Genomic DNA, 24,521 nt, shown 5'->3' with positions numbered 1-24,521 from the left:
AAAACCATAAAGCAACACAGAAATAAAAGTGCCTTCTGGATGATATAAGTCAATTGGGAAAAAGATCATGGGGATTGCAATGGTTTTCCAGTTTATTTGAATCTGGAGAAACATACTGTGCGGACAACACACTACTTGAAACAAGCTGATTAATACATCTGAACACTTGAAGCTGACAGCCAAGTGATCTATGTACACCAGGCTTGGATGAAAGGAAGCCTAAAGAGAAATTCTGGGAACCCCTGGCCTCGGGATATTTCATTAATAATTAAGGAGAAGTTGACATTGTGCTTTTAGTATCTTCACATCATGACAGTGTTAACAGCATTGCTGCTGTCACCAGCTGTGCTGGGGAGGAGCATGGTCTCTCTGAGCCTTTCAACAGGAGCTCCAGCCAGTCCCCAAACTGGTTTATGGTATCGCCCTGCGTGAGTCTTTCACAACTCTTTGCTATCGCTTTCTCAAACTATAAAATAAGGAATTTTTTGTTGGTATTATGACAGCCTGTGGGAACCCCAGTTCCCGAAACCAAGTATCATTGGCTGAGGTGGTGTGAAAACTCAGAACAAAAAGCCTTTCCTGCTCCAGACACCTCCAGTCTGAGCGTGGGCTTAGTGACTCACGTAAGGGAGCAATAAATTGTGACAATAGGTTTAAAATCTAAACACTTAGTCATTTGCACATTATGGAAGGATATTAAGATCCACTTTGACTACAGCAGTCATGTCATTAAATGTACTTTGTTTTTTTCTGCCGTTGTGGGAAAAATCCGTATTTGGAAGGGGTTTTTAGGTGTTCAGCACAGTCATGATTTCTAACAACAGAGTGTCTGTGTTGCGCTGCCCTGCAGCCATAAAGTCAAGTATGTATTTGAACAGGTTTGGGTGGCCAGAATGCTCAAGACCAGAAAATATTTCAAGAAGGGCTAGGAAGGTGGACTACTCCACCCCTCTGTGTGTTGGCACCCAGTGTTTGTGAGCACTCCCTGGGCTGATTACGGGCGGCAGAGGCAGGGGCAGAGCCGTGGGGCTGGGCGAGCGGCATCTCGCTCCGACCAGCTCCTGCTCCCAGGGGTTCTGGGTGCCCCAGCCACCCTCCCCCAGGTAACTCCCGCTGCTGCTGGTGGTTTGGCTTTTCTGGGGTTTTTGCTTTTGCTCTTCTTCTGCTGTCACTTCTGTCCCACGCTTGAGCAGAGTCCTGCATGCGCTCTTGTGCTAAATGATCTTGGGAGCTCCTGCAAGTGCTTCGCTTATTTTGTCTGGGCTTTAAAGTGCCTGGTATAAATTTTCCCTTTCTCTGCACCGGGTTTTTTTGCAAGAGAACAGAAGAACAAAAGGATCAACTTTCTGACAGAACGTTTCTACCAGCCAGGTTGGGATTGTTCACCTCTGCAGCACTGTTGAACTGTTCCTTCCCTGAAAGCCTAGGGTGTGAATGTTTGAACTATTTTGCTTTTCCCATTTGGCTACAATGCAGAGTGGCTGAAAGAATTGTATTAAAAACTGCCCCTAGAGCCTTAAGGACTGTAATTCTGCATGTCCTGGATGCACGGGCAGCTGCCAGGTTGCTATTCATATTGTTCTTGGGTGTTCCTTGTTTGCTCTAGGTGAGTCATCTCAATCTTTCCTTCCCCTGTCCCTTCACTGCTGTCTATTGTGTGTCCGCTTCTCCTCCTTAGCCACTGACGATGCTCAGATGCGCTTGTCCCCTGGTTTCATCATACCCAACACGTGTCTGAGTTATCTTTTTTCTGCAGGACAGCAATTGAGAGCTGCACTGAAGGAAGGTAAGGAGACTTTCTAAAACTCTGTCCTATTGCTAGTCCTTCCTTGTCTCCAAATGAATCAGAGCGGGAGCTTCTGCTTTTCTAGCTGGACACTGACACATGCCCATGTTCACCTGTTCTCCCAGAGGCAGGAGAAAGGGCAGGGACAGTCTAAAGAGCTGAGGATCCAGTCCTTGCCCTGCGGCCATAATGGAGGCTGCTTTTCGCATGAATTAACGCACGCTAGGTCCTTCCTCTGCCTCTGGAATATACACAAGTTTATTTAAGTCTTTCCCTGACACCTGCAGAGTGGACATATCTATAATGAAATGAGATGCAAAGAGAACTAAGTAAAGTTGATTATTTTTTCTGACATTTAAGTACATGTGGCAAGTTTTAGTGAAGAATTGTGTACTTTTTTTATTAATAGACACTGTGACATAGGCGATTGTAATATTCTAGGTTGGTCAGTACATTAGAAAGGTCAGGCTTACCTGGCTTTAGCCAGAGTATACAGTAGATCACGGATTTTGTCATAATTTTCTCTTGTAGTTTTCAAAGGTTTTACCACTCTGCCAGGACCAAACCAATTGTTTTTGAGAGTGAGAGAAAAAGGAGAATTTTACCAAGCCTTGAGCTCATGGTCGGGGCACACTACAGTTCATCTAAAGTTAAAAAAAATCTAAAAAATACAATTATTTTCTGCATTACAATAGAAGCAGTGGAGCATAATTTGGGAAAGGAACTGTTTCAGAGCTGTGTCTGATCTGGAGGCTGGTAGTTCATGTTCCTTTTTAAACCAGTCGGGCTGCATTCCAGCTGGTCTGAATGAGCCCCCCCACAGGGATAATATGCTTGAAACTTAATAAAAAACCCTGTATCTAGAAAGGAAGCCTAAGGATGAGAATGAGCTTACTCCCATTCCTCTTGACTTCTAAGGGTTTTCTTCTCATTTTGAAAAAAGTTCTTGCATCAGGATCATCTCTTTTCCTCTTAATCTCTGAAAATTGTCTTGTCTCTGTAAATGTTGTCCAATCTCCTCTCATAAAATAGACATCTTGCCAACAACACCTCCCAGGTCTAGTGGAGGTTTGCTCCATACTCACAGCTTACTACAGAGACCAGCTTTGTACTTTTAAGACATAGAACGAAGGACTCAAATAGGTCCTGCCTGCTGATTGTACCACTAATAAATAACCATGATTAATAACCGACACAAAACAAAACCACCCAATGGAGACTCAAAGTCAGCATCCCAAGAGATAGCGTAGGGTTCCCAGCTGGACAGAGGTCCTCAGTGATTGACAGTCTCTGATTCTGCCCACTAAAAACAAGCATGTGGCCAGATCCTGAGAGTTCCCCAAGACTCGCAGTTCTCAGGCAAGTCACTGCACACTGGGAGTCCTCAGCATCTTTTACAAATCCGTTTGCTTGTGAGGATTTTAGCTGGGTGCCAAGATAGGGCTTGGTGCTTAGCTTTTGGCAGCCCACATTCAAAATGGTGGTCTTCGTAAATTCATTGGTGAAAAAAGACACCAAATGAGAGCTTTGTGGGAGCCCCTTATTTTTCAGAAAACTTCTTTGGCTCCACATTTAGTAATTTTAGCTTCAACAGAAGGTGTTTCAAATGAGAGAAAAATGGATTTGTTCATATAAACTAGAGGCCTAAACACTTTGGGAAAACCATAACCATTTTATGTTAATGACAGAATTGGAGTAGCTCGTTTATGCAGCTCTAGAGCCACATACGAGTGCAATCAGGTGCAATAGTCTTTACAGCAGCAATTTCTAGATGCACTGGCAGCGACGAATAGCTGTGACATTACTTGCTTGGCAACTTGAAACTCTGCCAATGTGATACCATTTTGTATGTTTGTATTATCACTTCTGCTGATACTCAGTTTTGTCTATAGGTGGCAGTGACCTTTCATTTTTTCTTTAAAATAGGGCAGAAGCACACATACATACCTATCTTCCTAATTTTACTGAAGGAACTGGGCCAGGACTGTGAGACTGTGTGGTTGACTGAGCTCTGTACCCAGAGGAATGGCCACAGGCTTGTCACCTTTCTTCAGTAGCCACTTTGCCCCAGAGCATGCCAAATGTGTAGTTGTAATACTGCTCATACAGTGTAAAACTCAGTGCAATACAATAATCAATTACTGTTGCAAGGAAGGAAAAAGTCTGGAGACATATTATATATGTGCATGGTGGAGAACTGCATTTGGCGTTTTGGGATCATATTCCCCAGAGGGTTATGTAGCAAGTTTGTCCCATTTTTAGCAAAAAATAGCCTCCAAGACTTGTCCAGCTTTCTATGCGAGAGAGGGTTCTGGTGAGTGAAAATCTTTAAAAATTCCACATAACCACCGTGTGTGTTTTATTTCAGTGAGAATTATAAACTTCACTGTAGAGAATGGGTAATCTCTCCTAGAGCAACATATGCCAGAGACCAGAGCCTGTGATCTCTGCTCTGTATCAGTTAAAGATAACTCACCTGACGTGAGTAAAGTTGCATCAACAGGAAACTGGAGCAATTGAGAATCAAGCTACAAATCATTGTCAAAATAAATAAATAAAAAAAAGGAATTTGTTTCTCTCACTCCCTGTGGATATGTACTGATTTGACAGCACATGTGAAAAAGGAAGCACGTAACCTGCAAATACTCCATCCTCTGCTTAAGTTGTCTCCTGGCATAAACCAGGTGGCCTTGTGAATGGAAAACAAAAGTAAATCCTCCAGATTCAACCAGATACTAAATTTACCATCGAGACTAAGCAGTAGGATTTGAATCTTGTTTTCTTCTCTTCCGATAGGATAATGCTTAAAGTTGCTAGGAAACAGAATTACATAGCAAGGACAAGAGGCCATTGTACATCCATGGGGAAATGTTGGCTGTTTTCCACCATAAATCAGAAGTTCTGATTTATAGTGGAAATATCAGCTGAGAAGATAAAAACCCTGTAAAATAATTCTGCACTCTGAAATCAAGGTTCAGTCCTACAGCCACTATTTATGCAGCCATTCTCAGCAGCACACCACTGCAGTTCACGTTTCAGCATCAGTGGGGGCCGTTCAGCACGGCATTAGGCACTTCACGGAGAACAATAGCCATCTCTGGAGGGAGGCCCAGCTTAGATTTCACATCAGCTAAGATGCAGCATAAAATAGAAGCCAGATCTGGACCATCCCTGTAAAGCAAAGGTTTGTAGATTGAGGTTAGGAAAAAACCACAACCAGCTTGAGCTCTGTAAATAGTAACTGGAAGCAGACACCTGGGGCTGTGGGCTGAAAGGAGAGCTGCTCCCAGTTCTTGCATTCAAATTCTAGCGAGCAAGATTTAGCAGAACTACTCTTTTCCTTCTTTTCTCCAATTGCCAAGGGTTGTTTAATTAAAACACTAAAGAAGTTGCTCTCATCCTTACCTCAGCGCCTTCACTGATTCATACAGGCATAAACCAGAGCAATAATAAAACAGAAGAGCACTTGGTACCCGTGGTGGCTGTGCAGGACATCCAACAGCAAGAGCACTGAGGCTGGAGCTGGCTCCAGCCCTCTGCCTTCCTCTCTTTGGAGACCTTACTCCTTCAAGGTGTGCCTTAGAATAGTTTCTGCTTATTGTTAATTTGTGTAGCTTTAATAGTATATATACATATATATCTTGAGCCAAAGTCAATTGGAACCTTCCTCTTGACTTCAGTCTGATTTGCCCTTCAACCATGTTGTGGGGAGTGTGTTTGGTCTTGTCGTGGTCTAACCCCAGCCAGCAACTGAGCACCACGCAGCCGCTCGCTCGCTTCCCCCCCCACCCAGTGGGATGGGGGAGAGGATCAGGAAAAAAGTAAAACTCGTGGGTTGAGATAGGAACAGTTTAATAGGACAGAAAAGAAGAAATTATTAATGATAATAATACCAATAGTAATAATAGGAATATACAAAATAAGTGATGCACAATGCAATTGTTCACCACTCAACAATTGATGCCCAGTTAGTTCCCCAGCAGCAATCTGTCCCCCCAGTTTATATACTGGGCATGACATCCCATGGTATGGAGTATACCTTTGGCCAGTTTAGGTCAGCTGCCCTGGCTGTTTCCCCTCCCAACTTCTTGTGCCCCTCCAGCCTTCTTGCTGGGCATGAGAAGCTGAAAAATCCTTGACTTTTATTCTAAACAGTACTTGGCAACACCTGAAAACATCAGTGTGTTATCAACATTATTCTTATACTAAATCCAAAAATAACACCATACCAGCTACTAGGAAGAAGATTAACTCTCCCAGCCAAAACCAGGAGAGGCCCCAAAGAATTTACAGTCCTAAAGCATAGCAAGCTCAGAGGGTACATAAATGTATTTTAAATTAAGAGGAAAAGAAAAGAAAAAAAAAACAAAACAAAAAAACCCAACAGGTTTGTGTGTCCTTGTACATAGCAAAAAGGCTAAAATTGAATCAAATACATTGCTCCTGAACCAAAGTTTAAAGAAATCAGAACAGTTTCACTAAGTGTTGTATTATCTATGGACTAATAGTCATTAACTAGCTAAGATTATGCCTGTATTGTAGTAAGAGCCGTGACTCCAGTAGGTGTGAACATAAGAAAGCCATTTTAAAACTAAATTGTTTGGGTATCAGTAGTGCTGCACCTGTGGCAACGCAAGATGCTCAAAAAACACATCCAGGACCACAGATGAACGCTGTGGTGGCTGGTTCGTGTTGTCTCTGACTTGCTGCAGCTACAGTCTTGGCAGTGCTTGAACTAGCCAAGAAAACGTAGCTGGGTTACTTCTGTGAGCTGCAGTTGACTGGCAAAGCTGTCTAGAGCAAGCCAAATACTTCCACAGCCACAGGTGAGAATTTTCCCCAGAAGTTTTGTTATACATAACTGCAGGACATAGAGGGCCTAATTTTTCAGAGTTTACATGCATGATATCTTTACATGCTGCCTCTTTTTTCTCTTCTTTTTTTTTTTTTTAAATGAAACCCAAGCAAAAATATAAATCCCCACCAAGCTGCCGTAACTTATTCATATATTTTGGTCGTCTTCTCTTTATTCTGCTGCTAACTCCATCTTATTATCTACTGAGTCCTAACAAATGCTGCAGGTGTGACTGCATCCAGTTTTCCTCAACAAACAAGAAAAGTTTGTTAGCTTGTACTGGTTTTAGTGAGCACCGGTGAGCCCCTGTGCTTAACTGGGTTTGAGAAGGACTGGTTAGTGTAGACTGATGACTAGGGCAGGTGCCTTTGGGAAAGGAGCTGGGGCTCATTAGGAATTTAAACAGCCTGTCAAGGTCTGTCACCATTGGCTGTTTCTTAATTTGAATTAGGTGGTAAATTCATATTAATGAGAAAGAAGGGGCTATTTGGGTTTTTTCTCCATTTTACAGGAACTATGGGGAATACAATGAGTATCCCAGAGGAAGCTGAAGAAGACAATATGTGCACAGTAAAGAGCTATCAGGTGAGCAAGAACTACTCATTCTAACCTTCCCTGGCTATTGCATATTGCAATTTTTAAATCCCGTGATGTACCTGGTCCAAAGAACTGTATTATTTGCTATTTCAGGCTCTATCTGAATCTCCTAACAATATTAAAAATGGATCTGAGGCATTTGTTCAGACTCATTCTCCTGCAATGAATGGTGAAGGTATGTACTGGGAAAGGGTGGCATATTTGCACTTCTTTTGCCACCAGACAGGCAGAGAGAGATTTATAGTGGAGCAACAATAAATATTGGTGCACGGTCTCAAATTAAGATGAACCCATGTTTCAACTCTTACTTGTGAATCAGTAGGTGTGGCTTTTCAGATGCTTGAAAGTTTAAAGATAACAAAAAGCAAAATAGGAAAACATTTTCAAAGTACTCTGGAAGCTGTTTGTTTAACTGTTCTAAGAATTTTGTTCTGCATCTGGTCCACAAAAAGTGGTTTTATGGACTGAAGATTTTGGTTAGCATGAAGTTTTACAGGGCAGGAGTGGTTTGGCACTGGTCCCTTTCAGGTTGCTGCACAAAACTCAGGGTGTCCTGTGATAAACTACATCTGCCTGGGCTCTGGTGGAAATAGTGCCTCCAACAAGCCTTGGAGGAATTGTTGCTGCAAGGAGCACAAATTGGAGCTCTTGAAAGGGGCACGATGTAGCAATGGCACCAATGCAAGCATCAGTGGTCTGTTAGTGAGGTTTTGTGTTTGTGGGGGACACAATGAAATGCTGGTTTGCAGATTGGAGTAAGAGAGCGGTTCGTGTGTTGGAAGGGAAAGCAAGTTGTCTTTAAATAATGTCACGGCATCCCTGCAGCTAGCAGGGAGTTACCAGATGATGATGTTGTGCTCAGATGCCAGATTGAAATATCCACTGGTGGGGAAACTGATAGTCTGGAGCCAGTGTAGGAGACTATAAAAAAAAAAGGGGGGTGGGGTTGAGGACTGAATGCATTGAAAAAAGTAAACTTATGTAGGCTAGAAACTGAATTTGTTGAGCTTTAAAATATTCCCCAAATACTGTGGAAAAGTAACCTTTGTGAGGCAAACGTTTGTGCTGTTGATCAGGCTGCTTTACTTTGCCAAACCCATTCTCCAGTCACAGTGGGCACAACTCTGGCACTATACAGAAACTGGGCTGTTTATATGGATACCCCCTATAATTTTCTCTTTATAAAAGAAATCAGCAATGTGCCCTAGACTTAAGGGTCTATCCCCAAATTGCCTAATAGTGATGCCTGAAGATAGGCAGGCTAGAACAGTACAAAGCTTTGCAGAAAAGGAGTAACTTGGGATGGATAGAGGAGCTAAGACAGTAATGGGCCAGCAAAATGACTACTGTATTGCTCTAAGTAATGCTGAGCTGCTTACCATGGAGCTCAATGCGTCTCACTTGATTTAAGCTTTGTAAGGAGCTTGAGGAAGGTGTTTCAAGGGATACCTGAGGTTGGCACAACAGGAGTTCACCCTGCTGATCTGGCATTTTACCTACATGACTCTAAGGGGTGCTCACCAAGTGCCCCAGGTTGTTACCATATCGAGTGTAGGAAAGGGTGATGGAATCATGCAAGCCCAAAAGAAATGTATTAGTATAAATTATTTAAAGCACAGAGTAATACTGTATTAAGTTGAAAAAGGGAAAAAGAAGGGAGTAGGAAGGTGGTTTGGGGGGGACTTATTTTAGTGACTGCAATAAAAGACATTCTTTTGAAACATTCTGCATGCACTTGGCCTTCTGGGGGTGTTTTGAGCGGTTTAACTTTAATAAAAGAAAACTTTACAAAATTCTTTGCAAGCTGGTTACAAAAAAAAAGAAATAAAATTTAAAATAAAATCCAGGTCCTAGCTACATGTTCTCATCCACAAGATTGTAAAATCTTAGGAACCACCTCTGCGTTTTTTTGTGAAGCCATATTTCTGATACTTTCAGTAGCAATTTCAACAAATGATAAGATAAATGTGAGCATGTCTTTGTTCATCTAAACATTTCCATCTTGTTCTCTTATATCTGGTCCTGCGTTCTTGAGTAGGTGCATTGCTTTGACTTCAAAGATACCAAACAATTATTTGTAAGCAATGAAATATGTGTAGGGATACTTTTTCGGTCCTGTTTGTCATTTAGAAAAAGTGACTGGCTGTGAAACCTACCATAAGGTGGTAGGCATTATACCTGCTGTGAGGTTGTTACAACATAGTTGCCTCTGGACCTGAGGTTTTGCAGTGAAATGCCACTTCTGATCCTAAGCTGGGCCTTAGTGGTACCTTTCATATAGAGAAATCTACCTTGCCCTCATTTTAGAGGTAGTAGACTCTCTTGAAGAGAGCAGAGCATGTCTAATCTGCAGTGAGATCTTTGTAAACAAAATTTAACTGTGTCAACTGCCTGTGTTTGAGTTCCAGAGAACTTGGGTTATAACACAGTAATTTATAGAGCTAGATAAGTGACAGCTGGGGATGCAGCATGGCTGATGTTATTACCAAGAGGTCAGTCCTATTTACCAGAATTTATTCAAATTGTGTCACAAGACTGATGTTGTAATCCTGACCACCTCTTTCCTGTTAACTGTTATAGGATATATTAGATATAATTCGACTACTGCCAGGGCAACTAGAGCATGGGGGTTGATGACAACTTGTTTCTCTTTCTCTGTACACTAATGAAATAAAATCGATATGCCCCTATTAGGTATAAACTGTGGGTGTTAGTGTAGAAATTGCATAGTTGGTGGGGGTATGGGTAAATTGCTACTCAGTAAGGACATCCCATTTCAGACCTATTTGGGTGGTGGTCATAGCAGGACAGCAACCAAGTTTTGGAGTGATCACACCACTGGCAGGCTGGACCCTGGGCTCCCCATGGAAAGATACCTGTCAGCACCCGAGCCCCACTTCCAGTGCTGACATCTTGAAAATCTGGTGTGAACTACATGGCCTGAGCATTAAAAATTTAGCTCTAAGTAGTTTTGAAAAGTTATCTCCCAATATTCATGGGTAATTGCTCTCATCCACAGATGTGTGTCTCTCTTCTCACCTTTCAGCACCTCATTAATTTCTCCTTCCACCTCTTGTTGGCTTTGGAGCCTTTTTCTGCAGCACTCATTTGGAGCAGTGTTGCTTCAGCTCGCATCTTTGCAGATTCAGCCACATTAATTTTACCAGTGTTTTCCTTGCATTGGGTTTCTTTCTGTTTTCAGAATACAATTAAACCCAACAATTTTATCCAATCTCTGTGAGGAAAGAAAATATTATTTTATTATTCATTGTTAAAAGAACCCCCTCAGCCTGTTACATCCAGTTGAAAAAAAATCTAAGCTTGGACAAAAATAATCAAAGACTGGTATGGCAATATGCAGATGGTACTGATTACAGTTTAGAATCTCTGTTCCATGGCTAATTTCCTAATGCCATCAAGCTATAATAAGTCGGTTTAAACAGTTGCCTACTAGAGAATAAAAGCCTGTAGCTGTGTGTTTCTGCTGGTGTAAACTAGCAGATTTCTGGGAAGTAAATAAAAGCCAGATGATTTACACTGTCTGAAGACCTAGAAAAATAAGTGTACATTTTACTCTTAATATATAAAATGAAGCATATGGCATTGTTTTACTTAAGTGGATTACCTAATTAATGCAATTACTAAATCAGTTTAAGTAGCAAGTTGAAAAATTGAACTGTTTTGTGCGATATTACTTATATTTTAACTTTATTAATGTTTAAAAAGCAGTTAAAATCATTAACTACTTAGATACCACTGAAATCTCCCTGGTTTGTGTAATGTAATCAAGGTCTTGCTGAAATAAAAGTGCAAGTGCTGTTTGGACATAGAAGTTGTTCCTATAGAAAATGCAGTTGATAGTATTTCTAAAATGAAATAATGCAAGAAATAGTATTGTAATCTATTTTAAGGTCATAAAGTGAGCACTACTGGAGAAGGCAAAAGAGCTGCAAAAAAGGCAAGTGAAGCAAGAGGATTTTATTAATAGTGTTAGATGTATGTTTGTGGTATTTGTCTTGTTAGTTTGCATTTCTGTGATTGCCAGTGATCTGACCATGTGCTGTGCATTAAATGGTATAGTTGATAAATGAGTCTATGAAATCTATATCTGCCAATATAATGAAAAAAGAATCCGGAGAGTTAACTTAATATGACCAAAGGAAGTAATGTTATTTGGAAGAGCCCCGTCACCATCTGCTTCACATCTGGGTGAGCAGATTGGCGACTGGTTCCCTACATTTGCTGCTTCTGCTCAAACAGGCTGACAGATGTGTGGACTTAGGGATTCTTTCCATGACTTGCCTTTCCTGCTCCTAGTGATTATCAGGGCTGCAGACATTGCACGGAGTGCCAGCATCCATCTTCTCTTCCTGTAATGCCATTTAAATAGTAGTGGTACCCTTACTGCTACTTCATGACATGTTGCTTTGCAAGCAAAAGGGTAGCATATTTGATCCTGACTTTTTCTAATGTTTTGTGTTGGCCTTTTTGAACTTTAACTAATATAAGCACTTGGCAGACAACAGGTAGGGGGAAGAAGGCCAGAACTAAAAGCCATCTATCTCTGAGATTTGCACTACATAGAGCAGAAATGTATCAAGAGGACAAAATGAGGGAAAAAATTGTTTGTATTTGGGTGGCAATTACATGCAGATGAAAACAATGACCTGCTCATAAAAAGAAATATTACACAAGGAAGAAAAGTTCAGTTAAGATGCAACTCCTTTATTCCAGAGGATAAATCTGATTCAGCAAAATCTGCTACTAGCTGGTATCTAACAGAAAGGGTGTATTGCAATAACTCTGTGTGCCTGCAAGGTGTGAAACACAAGGCATTGTAGGTTTGGGGGGGGTGTGGGGGGGGTGTGTTTTGTTTTTTTTAAAGAATGATCTTTACTATTCTTGCTGCAAGCTTCTCTCCCTCTATTTTCATTAATTCCAGTAAATCTGTTCAGTAAACAACAATGCTAGCTAACAGTGAAAGAAAATTATTCTTAGAACATAAATGTACTGGCAACTTTATTTGCATGGGATAGCTGAGCAAGACTGCAAAATAATTTTAGTATCTTTTTTCATAAGAAAGGGGAAAAATTTCTTATTTTGGATTTCTTTAATGCTCTTGAAAACTCAGACTTGTCACAACAGTTTTTTGGGGTCTCCTGCGCAAACACAAGGTATGCTTGGGAGATCCGAAAATTGTACATCTACTGTAGCATTATGATACCAACTCAGTTCTAAATAACAGAAGGAAAAAATTAACCTACACAATATCTGTAAAAATATATCAGAAATGTAAATTAAAAAACTATCTTTTTGTTGCTAGGTATTTAGATTTTTAAGCCTAGTATTTGCTACAGTAATTCATTCAGGGCTATTATAATCCATTGTGTTGGCCTATACTGATGGACTTTAGTGCCAAATGTTGCCTTGTAGCCCATAATGGTTCCTTCCTGGCCATTAAAATCCACTGTCTCCATGATTATCTGAACTCCAGGGAACAAGATAATGCTGTGGTACTATAAATACATCGCTAAGCAAAATATCTGTTTGTAACTGGCTTGTATTCAAAATAGTCAAAGATACTAAAACTGTATTTGTAGCTAATGGCTTGTTCAGTTTAAAAAAAAAAACGGATTTTTTTTTTCTATTGTCAAAAGCAACATCATCAGAAAACATTTTCTCCTAGCATTTATTTTATGGCATGTTCACATGCTAGTGGCCTACAGGAGGAGATATCTATGCTGAAAACCTTGCCAATTCAAGTTGTTCCTCATTCAACAGCTAAATATTACTTGCACTATGAAAGAGTCAGTAGGATAAATAGCAAGAGGTGAGAAGCTGCCAATGTAAGACATCACAGGACCTTATTTTATATGTTCCCTATGTGTAAGTATTAGCCATGAGGGTGCATATAACTGCTGAAACCAGACTAGCAATCAAAGGCTAAGGAAAAGGAGCATGTTTCAAGAAAGCATTTGAAGAATTTAACTTGGGCAAACTGAGCATCAAAAATAGATGCCTACCTAGTACGTAGCTTAGGCTGCTGCCAGGAATAAAAAGAGCAAACTAAGCTTCAGAGAAAATCGGGTTATAGTGAAAGAGGAGGGAAGGCAATCTGGAAGTGCTGGACAGAATTGCTTTTGGTCCCACTTGAGGGAGTTTGGCTGCCATCTGTTATGTGCACCAGGCTGAAGTCTGGTTATGTTCCCACTGATTAGCAAAAGCAAATCAGCTGACAAAAGCTCGGGCAGCCTTTTCCTTTATGTCAGACTGGTGGCTCTGAACTTCTTTTCATGTCAGTAGCATCCTCAGGATTCCTGCCTGCATCTGCCATTCCCTCCGAGTGCTGCGTCTTGGTCCCAAAAACATGTGAAGTAGGTGCTTTGCTGCAGGCACTCTACACTGATGCTTTCTGAGCTCTGCTGCCTGCCCATGGGCTTCTGGGTACATTAGCTCCCATAATGAAGAGAAATAATTCCATACCTATATGGTCCATTTTGCAGCTCACGTGGCCTGTGCTCACCTTAAGGCTTTGTCCATTACAATATTTTATTTGCTGGCTCTGTCTATTAAAACCTAAGCACTTGCTTTTTAAAATTCAGTGCTAATTCTGCAGACTTGGTCCCAGTCTGTGTCAGCAAACAGTGCTGTTCTTCATTCTCAGCCTATGGAAGTGCCTAAAATGCTAAACTCAAGGATACAAAAGGAAAGGGGAGAAAGTCTGTCAGCAATTCTGAGCAGGGAAATGGCATTGACATAACATTGCACTAACCATTACTCTTATCTGTACAGTTTTTCTTATAAGTCAAGGAAAAAATGTCTGTCTTATCTAGCAAACTTCAGAAAAAATGTCCTTATTTTGAGCGTGTTCTTACAGAAGAGGGACTTTGCAGCTATAGTATTGCCTTTTTAACATATCCTGATGAAGTGAAGGGAAAGCAAGGACAAATCTTCTGTAGCGTGACTGTCTTTTGTTAAATACTTGAAAGGAAAATGCCTGTGTAGTAGTAGTATGGAATGCAACCTCACAGTGGTGCTGTAAATTGTATATTGATTTTAGTTTCAGAGCAGTTATTAATCTCTTTCAGAGTGAGCAGCTTTGATCTACTTGCAGACCTGGCCTAGAATTTGGTAGGTTTTGCTTCTATTCCTAATTCTGCCTCTGGATTGTGGCATAACTTTGGAAAGAATGGCACTTCTGTGTCTCTCTAAAACCAAAAATATCAGGCACTTTTCATCCAAATCCTGCAATTTCAAAGCTTTTCTCCTTCACAGTTTGCTGTGAATATGGCATGAGTCAAACTCTTCTGTTCAGCCCACCACAGTAGTGTCTCCTCTCTGGTGGTGGGATCTGCTTTGCCTGGTGTCTGAGCAGACTTTCCCCAAAACAGTTTGAACTGTTTTGACACAAGAGATGCTGCAGAGCTCATGCCAGTGATATTTTCCAGGTCTTTCATTCCTTCCATGATAATCAGAGATAAAAGGAGCTTGATAGGTTCATGAGCTACTTTTTGTTTGGTTGGTTTTCTTAATGATGAGCTTGTATTCCTATTTTTATACTAAAGACAGTTTTCCTGTGTTTCATTTTTTATCTGTTACATAAAGCAGAAGTTCAGCATCTGTTACAATTATTTTCCAATGGATATTGTTTCTGCTTTCTTTAGCTGGGGAAGGGTTTGCTTTTTGCTTCCTTCCCAAGTTTCCAACTATAATTAGAAGTTAGTGCTTCAGTACTTTTTCATATAGTACTACAGGAGGCTTAGGAAACTAACTGTTACTTAGTGGCCCTGACTGAATAGGTGGTTGAGTAGCTAGTTATTTGTGCCTTTTTTTTGCATGTCAGTATGTTGAAATAGGTGCTTATGAAATATTGCAGAAGAATATTACTGGCAAAGGATTCTTGCCAGTGTGAGTTATTTTCTTACATGAATAGTAACAGAGAGAATCCAGGGATAGAAATTTTCTCTAATAGAGTACACACAAAAGTGAAAATCTATTTACTTGAACAGAACAGGTTGTACTGAGGCGCTCTGCATGCTTGCATAGGCCCAAAACACAATAAGAAAGCAAATATCAGATTAAAAATGCTAGAAGTAAAGAAGTTAGGAGCCAGCTCCCCAGCAGCTGGTAAAATGCTGGCCGCAGCTGTGAATCCTGCCACCGCAGCCTTTACTTTGTCAGCTCTTGCCTCCACTGCTGGCAAGTATTTCAGTAAAGTCGCTTGAGATTCACGCTGACACGCCGCTACACTCCGGCACTTCTCATCTCTGGGGTTTATGGGAGCTCCCACCTCCTGTTAGTCAGGACCACCCCTGAACCACGAAAACGAGGGTCCGGTGGGGACCCTTGGTCACTGAGCAAAGGCTGTGGGGACGGGGATGTCACGGCTGGATGCTGGGGCTCTGTCCTCCTCCTGCGTAAGACCAGGGTCCTCGGGCACTGCTGCAGGAGGACGGTATCAAAGGGATACAGGGACGCGTTTGGCAGTGCCTGCTGATGCTTGTGCGTTATGCAAAATGCTTGGAGGGGGATGGTGGAAAGTTGGAGTAATTTTGCTGTGAAAAGTTAAGGGGTAGTTTTGCAAGCTGGGATCTGAAATGTTCTGCTTTCCTTATCTTAAAAAGGAATTTAAAAAATGAAACTGAACACTGAAGATCTGTACTGTGGAAGACAGGCATTTTAGTCGGGTTTTGTTGGTATCTGGGGTTTTATTTCTGTTAATGTAAAATGTGAAGGGCATAATATTGACTAGACTATTATAATTATCATTTGAAATCATTTCAATTTTGCACTGAACCTGACAATTTTAAAATTCTAATTTAGCAAGTCAGTTTGAGACTGTCAGTTTTTCACAGTTATAATTACGTAGATCTAAATGCATCCTTGAAATCTGTGGCTATGATTGACAGGGAAATCAGATATATATTCTAGTCAAAGTAGGGAAGAGAAGCTCAAGCTGAGGGAGAGCTGTAAGGTTTACCTCTTGACAAACCACCTCTTGTTTACTGGGGTTTCACACCACATAATCTGTGATTCAGTCTCCCATCCACTGAACAGATACAAGAAAGATTTTTTTTTTTTCTTTTGTCTCCTGTAAAGCAGGAGCCTTCTGCTCCTGTCTGCATATACAGCATTAGGGATTTTCACTTCAACTGTATTATCAAAGGGCTATTGTAATATAAAATCATAAAACATACTTTTCAGATGAAAGATTTCTTCACATCTGAAGTGTGATGGCCGTGTGGGTACACAAGGGGGAATCATTTGTGAGAATTTTGAGGGGGTGGAAATGTAATTAAGAGTCATATTGTTTGTGGGTAAAAAGAGTCAGAAGCGTAAGGATAAGAAGCCTGGCTCAGATGTGATTTAGAAGTATCCAAATCAGGCTTAAACTAACCTACAGACAATAGAGGAGAAGTGCAAGTAGAAACTGCACTATGGAGAGTAGGCAGCAAGGCAAGGAACAGTGTTGGAAAAATGAATGAAATGAGTTATGACTGCACGGCCCTGTGGGGAGTTTGGCAAGCCAGGAAACAAAATCGGTCCTTGCAGTTTCCATTCTTTTTTCCTATTTAGCTTTGACAGAGGAAAGTGTAACATTAATATAGAACTGTCAAGTTTTATGGATTTTTTTTTTTTTTGCATATCACTTCTTTAATTTTAATTGGAAAGTAAAACATCCTCAGCATGTCCACTGGGCTAAGTAGTCAAAACCCTGGGCTGTTACCCGAGCAGCTGAGAGGGGCTGTGGAGAACATAAACCTTGCACCAACTTCAGTGAGGAATGACAGGAAAGAAAATCAGATGGGCAAGTCTGATAGATGAGCAGCAGCTCCTATTTAGCACCAGAAGACAATGGGGTCTCTAAACAAGCTGCACTCTGTGTGGTCCTCACCAAGGCTCCACGTTTCAGAATTAGTTTATTAAAGAGCAAGGTCCCCATGATTAATTGTACAACCAGTATAACTTCTTTGCTGTGTTGGATAATTACTGTTTTATGCTTCTGTTTGTAGTGGATGCAAAGGCAAGTGTTGCACGGGATAATGTGGCCGTTTCTTCCCCGAAGACAATGGAGCAGAGCCCCGTTCCCGACGCGGGCGGGCAGAGTCTCGGGACCGCTGCCAGGAGAGCTCTGCCATCTGCTAAATCCCGCTCTGTCTTTGCGTTTTCATGGTCTGTACCAGGGCGTACTGAAGATCCAACTACAGATTCATCAGTTGGATCGGCGAAACTTGATGTCAGCTCAGAGGCGCCCGGAGTGAACAAAGCACCAAGTGACAGCGTGGAGGTTCCCGTGGCAGCTGCGCGGGAGGAAGGCACGCATAAAAACCTGACCGGGGCCCCGGCAGCAGCATCGCTTCGTGACATCGATCTCACGGCCCCAGTGACACCTGAGGGAGGGGATGCGGCTGCCTCAAAGCCGAAACAAGTAACCTTCTTTGACAGGATCTTCAAACTGGAGAAGGGAAAGGAAAGGAGTAAAACGCAAATTGATACCCAGGAGGAAAGGCAGACTTCAGACCTTCCTGACGGGTCCATCACAGCGAAAGAGGCTGCTGGATTACAGAGCACATCAAACAGTGTCCCGCAGGGGAAGGCAAGTGCTTGAGTAGGAATATCCATTTCACTCTTAATGAAACCTCTTAGGAATACTAATAGCGCAGGACAACTCCGTGTCATGATGGCTGTGTGAATGAATCGGTGTTGCTCTTAAAAATTATTGCAGGTAACCCCCCGCAGGGGTGGCTGAATGGAGGTATGGAAGAAGAACCCATGGTGGAGTGGTAATCGCTCTGATGTCTGCCTCATGACTAAATGCTGGCATCTGACATCGAGTTTAAATTCATTTGTATTTCTACGAAAGGTTTGGGCAAGATAGCTGTGTTCATGCTCCAATTGCCAGGATGATGAACAGCAGCCAGCTACATATGAAAGCAAAAATACCTGAAAGTCAAATTGTTATGCTTTAGGAGCTTGAAGTTTGACACTGGATGGTTTTAAAGAAGTTCTTTAGCATGTTTTGTGCCATTCTTAAAATAGTCACTACTTGAGCAGTAGCTGCTTGTTGCATACCCTATGTACCAGTATAAGGAATATGCAGCAGCAATTTTTGCACTTTTAGCTATTGTGAATTTTTAGTCAAGGAAACATGTTCCCTTAGAACTGACTTTACAGGATGAGAATGCAATATAAGAAGTTAAGTAACTTATCTGAGAGCACACTAATCAAAGAAAGGAGCTGAAAACAAACATAAGTTAGATTTTACGCTTCCTGCAAAGCTTGATATCAGCAAATATAGGATTAATTTTCAGGTAATTAACTACTGAAAAGCCCATCCCCTGTATGGGGATAAGTGGCATAACTCTTATTAGTTCTGCTGGAGAGGTGCCAGTATACACTAATTGATGATCTAGCTCAAATCTTGTCCAATGTCAGGAACAGGAGGGAGAACCTAGTTGCAAGGCTCCCTCATCAGAATCTGTGTGTAAATGCCATTTTAATAGTAACTGCTTTTATTGGCCTTGTTCAGGCTTACAAGTAAGACTGCTGTATGACTGCTGATGCTTTGAATAGTGTTAGACATAGATCACAATGCTCACTGCTTGCACTGACAATATTGCAGGTTGTCCCCAAAAGTCTCTTCAATTTCTATTCTTCTGCCTTGTCTTCTCTATCTTATGCCTTCTCAAATTTGAAGATCACATTTGTTGTATAAACTTATAAATGGTAATATTTTTCTGAAGATTCATTTTTAAGACTAAACAGCAGCATTTTTGACTGTTGCCCTTCAAAAGTGGCACCCATCGCTAGTACTTCAGACAGCTATATATGCGCATTTAAAGAACCTGTAGTCTCAACCTAGCAGAATATTAAGTTATTCACTACATAAACAGAACAGGGTGAACAATTCAGAATGAATAATCTATTCAGTCCATACTGGCACTTCTGTTTGTAGCTTATAAGACTGAATCTTTTCAACACTCTAAATTCCTGCAGATATTCTTGACTAATACACACAAAGAGTAAGTTTTGCCTGTGGCTTGCAAGAATTGTTACTTTTACAATCAAATGCAAAATTCATCATTTCCTATTTTGCTGTGATTCTGACCTTTCACACTCTAGATTGCAGTTTGTGCTGTTGAAGTAGTACAGTGTGAAACTCTCTGTAATAAAATAATGTGAAGTAGCTTTAACCAGAAGTCAGTTAAACATTTGCTGGTAGCAAATAGTCATGTTGGCAAAGCTCAAGTAAGCAAGTGTGTGTAATGAGCAACCATCAGGGGATGGGACAAGATGATCTAAATCTTATCGTGCCAGTTCAAACAGGTACTAGAAGCACTTCTCATTCAGATCAAGCTTTTTTTATATCAATAATGCCTAGCTTGCTTATTAATCTTGAATTCTGTTCCAGTCTTCAGCTTTTACCTATCCACATCCTGAACCTCATTAATGGCAATAACCTGGGAATCCCAGGCCCTCACCAGCTGTAGATTGTTTGGTATGTGTATAAGTGGCTGCAGGATCCTAGCCCACACAACAGCTTTGTGGTGCCTCGGGGCCTGCTTGAGGCCAGGTCTCCTGTTTAAAAAAAGTGCCTGTACGTCTTTTGCATGTGTGCTTAAAGCTGTACCACTGCAAATCTTTGAGGACTTGGAAAACAGGGGTTCAAGTTGCTCAGCGTAAATGAGTGGCAGAACTGTATCACAGGGGAGAGTGAAATTTTAATCTTATCCTTGAATTCCTGGACTATAATTTTTTGTCTTTCATTCTTCAAATATGAAAAGGAATATATGTTCAGGGTGGAGTGGAGTTAAAGACCTTTTCTGGGATAAATGCTGCTGGTATGTTGCCAAACTTACTTTAACTCTGTTTGTAAAACAAAGGCACTGGCTCTGCCTTGCAGCACAGTTGCCTTCTGTTCCCTCTAAACTTGCTAGTTCTCATGTGGGATGCAAGAATGACCAAGTCTAATTTAATTGCTGTTACTGTAGTAACTACAAACTGTTACCAAATAATCGTACTAAAAATCCAGATATTGCTGCCAACAGTTTCTTTTTTTTTTTTTTTGGATTATGACTTGTAGTATCTGTAAAAGCTAAAAGCAAAGCAAAGTTTCCCTGAATTGAGTGCCAACACAAAACAAACAGCATTGCTGGTAAGTAAGAGAGAGGCTCCACAGTTGTAGCTTAAGAGCTGCACAAACATTCTGTGTTTGGTGAACCACTCTTTATTTTTGTGGTCTACAAAACTACATTCAGAACACAGCATAATTAAAACAAGGACAGAATTCATGAATTCATGAAGCATTTACTATGTAAGCCAAAGAAAAGATAAATTATATGCCTGAAATGTTTCACTGAGCCATGATTCATACAAACAAAAGTGCTGGCAGGAATACATTCTTTTGATATGTTTTTCTAATGACTGAGCTGAAACTACAGTGTAAGTATTTAAGGTGTTTATCACCTCTAAATTTGGCTCCTCAAAGAAATGAATTGCACATTTACATAGTATCTGTTAACTTCCAGTGCTGACTTTCTTCTCCTATTTTTAGAGTTTTCGTTCATTATTTGCCTCTGGGGCTTTGTGCAGCATATTATGCAGTGAGCTGCTGCAGAGGTTTTTGTGGTTATTTGACTGTTGCTCTGAAAATGGGATATTGTAGGACTCCACATTATCTCTCCCTGATTTGTATGCTGATGGCCTGAGTCTGTGCTCCTTCCTACAGCAGTATTCCCACGAAAGCACAAGATGGATCACAGCATCTCTCAAAGTCCAGATTTGAGTTTTATCTCAGTAGCTAATGGCAGCCTTGCCTTGGGAATCCTGGCGTAGGGCTCCTCGTGCAGTAGTGGGTCATTACGGGGCCCATCTGTGCTCTGCGAGTTGGAATTCAGGGATTTTTGAACGGTGTCATGCCTCAAGCTCTGTACAGTCTCACTAGCTTTCACTTCTGCAAGGCAAAGTGTGGCTTTAGCAGGGAGATAACCTGGAACAGCTGGTGCTGCTGGTGGTGGTACCTGTCACCTTTGCAGTTGTCCCAGCTGGTATCTGCTGCTGGTAGCAGCTGTTTGCTACAGTCCTTGGCAAAAAGATCCCTTCCTCCTAAACAGAGTGCAGCCCAACACCACAGCTTGGGCTTGTGTGTGTAAAAACTAGTTTGCTTATTTTTGATAGCATCAGGTACTTCAGTTATGAAGCTAGTTTTGTTTAGCAACATACCTTCTGCCTCCTGCTTCTTTAGTCTCTTGCCTCATGCCTTCGTTGCCAATTTAATATCTGAAATAGAGCCAGCATTTTTCATATGACGAGAGCTCTTTAGATGGCATCCCTGGAAGCAGGGCTGCCGAAGCTGGCGTGGCCACGCATGTTCTGCATGGGACACATTGTTCTTGGAGCCACTCTGGCCTGTAACTGGCAGCTGGACAAAGTGGTGTGTTAGACCCTTGTAAAAAATTTCTAAATAGCCCGTTGAAGCACTCTGAACTACTGTGCTGTGTTTCTTCCTGGGTAAACTTGGAAAACAGTGGGTGGAGAATTAGAAGTCTGTTCTTGCAAGTAAAACCTTGCATATTTTAATTCTTTAAATGCTGCGTGGAGACTGGCCACTCCATGCTCAACTTTCCTGATGCCAAATTAGCCCTCTGAAGTTTTAAAATGTTTACGCATCTTTAGTCTACTCCTTCCTTTAGTGACCTACAGAAACGTATGTCCTATACAAATATTGTGGTTTTTTTAATCGCCCAGTACAAGGAAAGGTTCTCAGGAGTACAATTTTATTTTAACTTTTCTGAGTGAAAATGGCATTGAACAACTATGTCTAACTGGCAGCTTAGGAAGAAACTGTTGGTATTGCTTAGACCTCCGTGCAGTCTTTGAAAGCAGTGATTCAAAGATGCTGTTTACTGGAGACACCTGGACAGGCTCATCAGTTTTATTTCTTGTCCTGATTTTTCCTCTGGAGTAATCTGAGCATCTAGTATCCTAACAACTGCTTCTCTAGTCACTGTTTCCTAAGTGACCAGATGCGTACTGCTGTTTAAATAGTTGGGGATGATAACTTCTGCTGAAGAATTATGGCACTGCTATGATTTTCTGTTCAATAAAGTCTCAAATCCCCTATCAAAGTCGAGGCCACCATCATGCTAGGCACAATTTACTTTAATAATAATTGACAGATCCAGCCCTCTACTTACAATGTAGACAGACAGAAGGGAGGAGGATTATTGGTAACAGACTCAGACATTACTAGCCAGATGTAGTACTCTTAAATATTACAAAAGGAAGTGCTGAATGGGACATGAGGACTTGTCTCAAGCTACTCCCTCCTGCACAACATTTGTGTTGGCTTTACCTGTGCAGGCTCAAGGCAAAAGGGGCCAGAATGGCAGGCAAATTCAGTGTAAAAGGGTGCCAAGCTCTCCAAAACTGGCCCAAGAAGAGTTTTTTAAAAAAACAGACCTTTGTTTAGGTATCTAAACAGAAACTGAATAACTTGTAATATTACACACTTGTGAGTGTTTGAGCACTGGAAAACTATTTTTGGGCTCTGGGAACTGTAATTCCAGGAAGAGAGGAGGCAGCTCCATCTGGCTCGGAAGAATTACTTCGGGTTGTTGCTTTTTTCCTTCTTTTAATCTGTACCATGTTTGTGTTTGCCAGATAAAAATTATTTCTGGAATTGCAGAATACAGAATATCGGAAGCAATCTTTGTATGGTACAATCAGACACTGAGCCATCAAAGGCCAAAATCTCAGCGTTTGTTCCTATTCACAAGTTCAGCCTTGAAAAGAGAAAAGCAGTGTTGTTTGGGATGCCGTGTGCAACTTTACTTGTGTTTGTTATACTTGGTAGCTGAGAACAATGTTCCTCCAACCAACAGCAAATGCTGAATATATTAGAAAAGAGGGGAGAGAGATGTATAAATGCTCGATTGTTCTGAATACGTAGGCTGGAGAAGTATGGTTGGAATTAGGGTTGTGACTCTCGGAGCAACATAATGCAAGTCACAAATGTTACTTTTGCATTCCACTGGAAATTAAGCAAGCTAGGACTGAGGAAACTCTGCCCCCGACCCCCCTACCCTTTTTCTTTTAGGAGATAGATGACTGCAACCAAAAAGACCTACGGCAGGACTCGGCAGGTGTCAGTGGTCTCACTGCTGAGCAACCTGAAAAGGCAGAGGTAAAACCAGACAACCCCCAACCAGCTGCTGCAGTAGATAACTCCGTCATGAGTTTCCTTAAAACACTGGTAAGCTTTTGCCTTTCCTTTTCATCTTTAGGCTATGCTTTAACTTGCTTATAAAAATCCCATGTGGACATGTTGAGTTAAATGTAACATGTTTGCTGTCAAGGGCACTGAGAAGTCATGAAGCCAAACAGATGCCTTAGAGAATGACCTGAGAGTGATAGATGTGTAGGTACAGTGCAGTTATGACCAAGTGATGATGACCTACTCTGGAAACTTCCTCTTCTGCACAGATACTTGTAGACGTGGAGGTATTAAGCTGTCTTAAGGATTTTTTGTATGATGAAACTTTATGTTGTAATAGCTCTAAAAGTTCACTTTTATGGTTAATTGGATGTATAAGCTTAAATAATATATCTTTGGTCCAGGTATTTTTCATTTTAGCCATTGACTTTAATGTGTTCTCAAGAAACATTTGTAATATAAAATTTTCCCACATGGGTGGGAAACCAATATCTGTATGTCTTTCACCTTTGTGCTAGAAAAAACTGCTAGTTTCAAACATATGATCTTTCAGACCTTTTGAAAGACTGAGTTGGGTGTGACTGTTTGTTTTTCTCAAATACATTTAAGGTTTCCCCAAGTAAAGCTGAAGCCAAAAGTGATTCTGAAGACAAGGTAGGCAGATTCCTCCTTCTGTCACTGGTCACTAGATGTTTTTGGCATAGTTATTTCCTCTTCATTGTGTTGCCTTTTCCCCTGTTGATGTTATCATTTGAAGTAATTTAAAATATTTTTCCCCTGAATAAATTTGAAAGGAAGGTGAGCATAAACAGTGCAATTCTTCATATCATATGTTACAATGAAGATCTGAACTGTAGCATTTTCTGCAAGGTTGATGATAACCTGGTAGCACTTTTGGTTGTTACTCTGACTTGTCCTTGATCTAAAATTACATGTCCCTGCAGTGAAATCCTCCTGAGTCCACAGAAAACTCCATTGGCTCGCAGGCCTGCGTAAAGCTGCTGGCTTTCCATTTCCAGTTGCGTATATGCGTGTCTGCCTTATCTCTCTTCACACCCGCTGGAGCT

At 41.1% G+C, this 24,521-nt stretch overlaps 1 protein-coding gene across 1 annotated transcript in view; it reads left to right on the top strand.

Annotated features, from left to right (window-relative positions):
- The first annotated feature begins 1,695 nt into the window (after positions 1 to 1,695).
- BCAS1 (brain enriched myelin associated protein 1) overlaps positions 1,696 to 24,521 on the top strand; it is a 56,309-nt gene continuing 33,483 nt past the window's right edge. Inside the window, exons 1-6 of the mRNA XM_075019633.1 lie at positions 1,696 to 1,786; positions 7,153 to 7,226; positions 7,332 to 7,413; positions 17,252 to 17,835; positions 23,338 to 23,493; positions 24,064 to 24,108. Coding sequence (XP_074875734.1) covers positions 1,696 to 1,786; positions 7,153 to 7,226; positions 7,332 to 7,413; positions 17,252 to 17,835; positions 23,338 to 23,493; positions 24,064 to 24,108 — 1,032 coding nt within the window. The remainder of the gene's footprint in view (positions 1,787 to 7,152; positions 7,227 to 7,331; positions 7,414 to 17,251; positions 17,836 to 23,337; positions 23,494 to 24,063; positions 24,109 to 24,521) is intronic.

The sequence above is a fragment of the Buteo buteo genome, chromosome 2, assembly GCF_964188355.1.
Source record: "Buteo buteo chromosome 2, bButBut1.hap1.1, whole genome shotgun sequence".
NCBI lineage: Eukaryota > Metazoa > Chordata > Aves > Accipitriformes > Accipitridae > Buteo > Buteo buteo.
The sequence above is the reverse complement of the archived record's forward strand: the minus strand, read 5'-3'. Positions and strand labels throughout refer to the sequence as shown.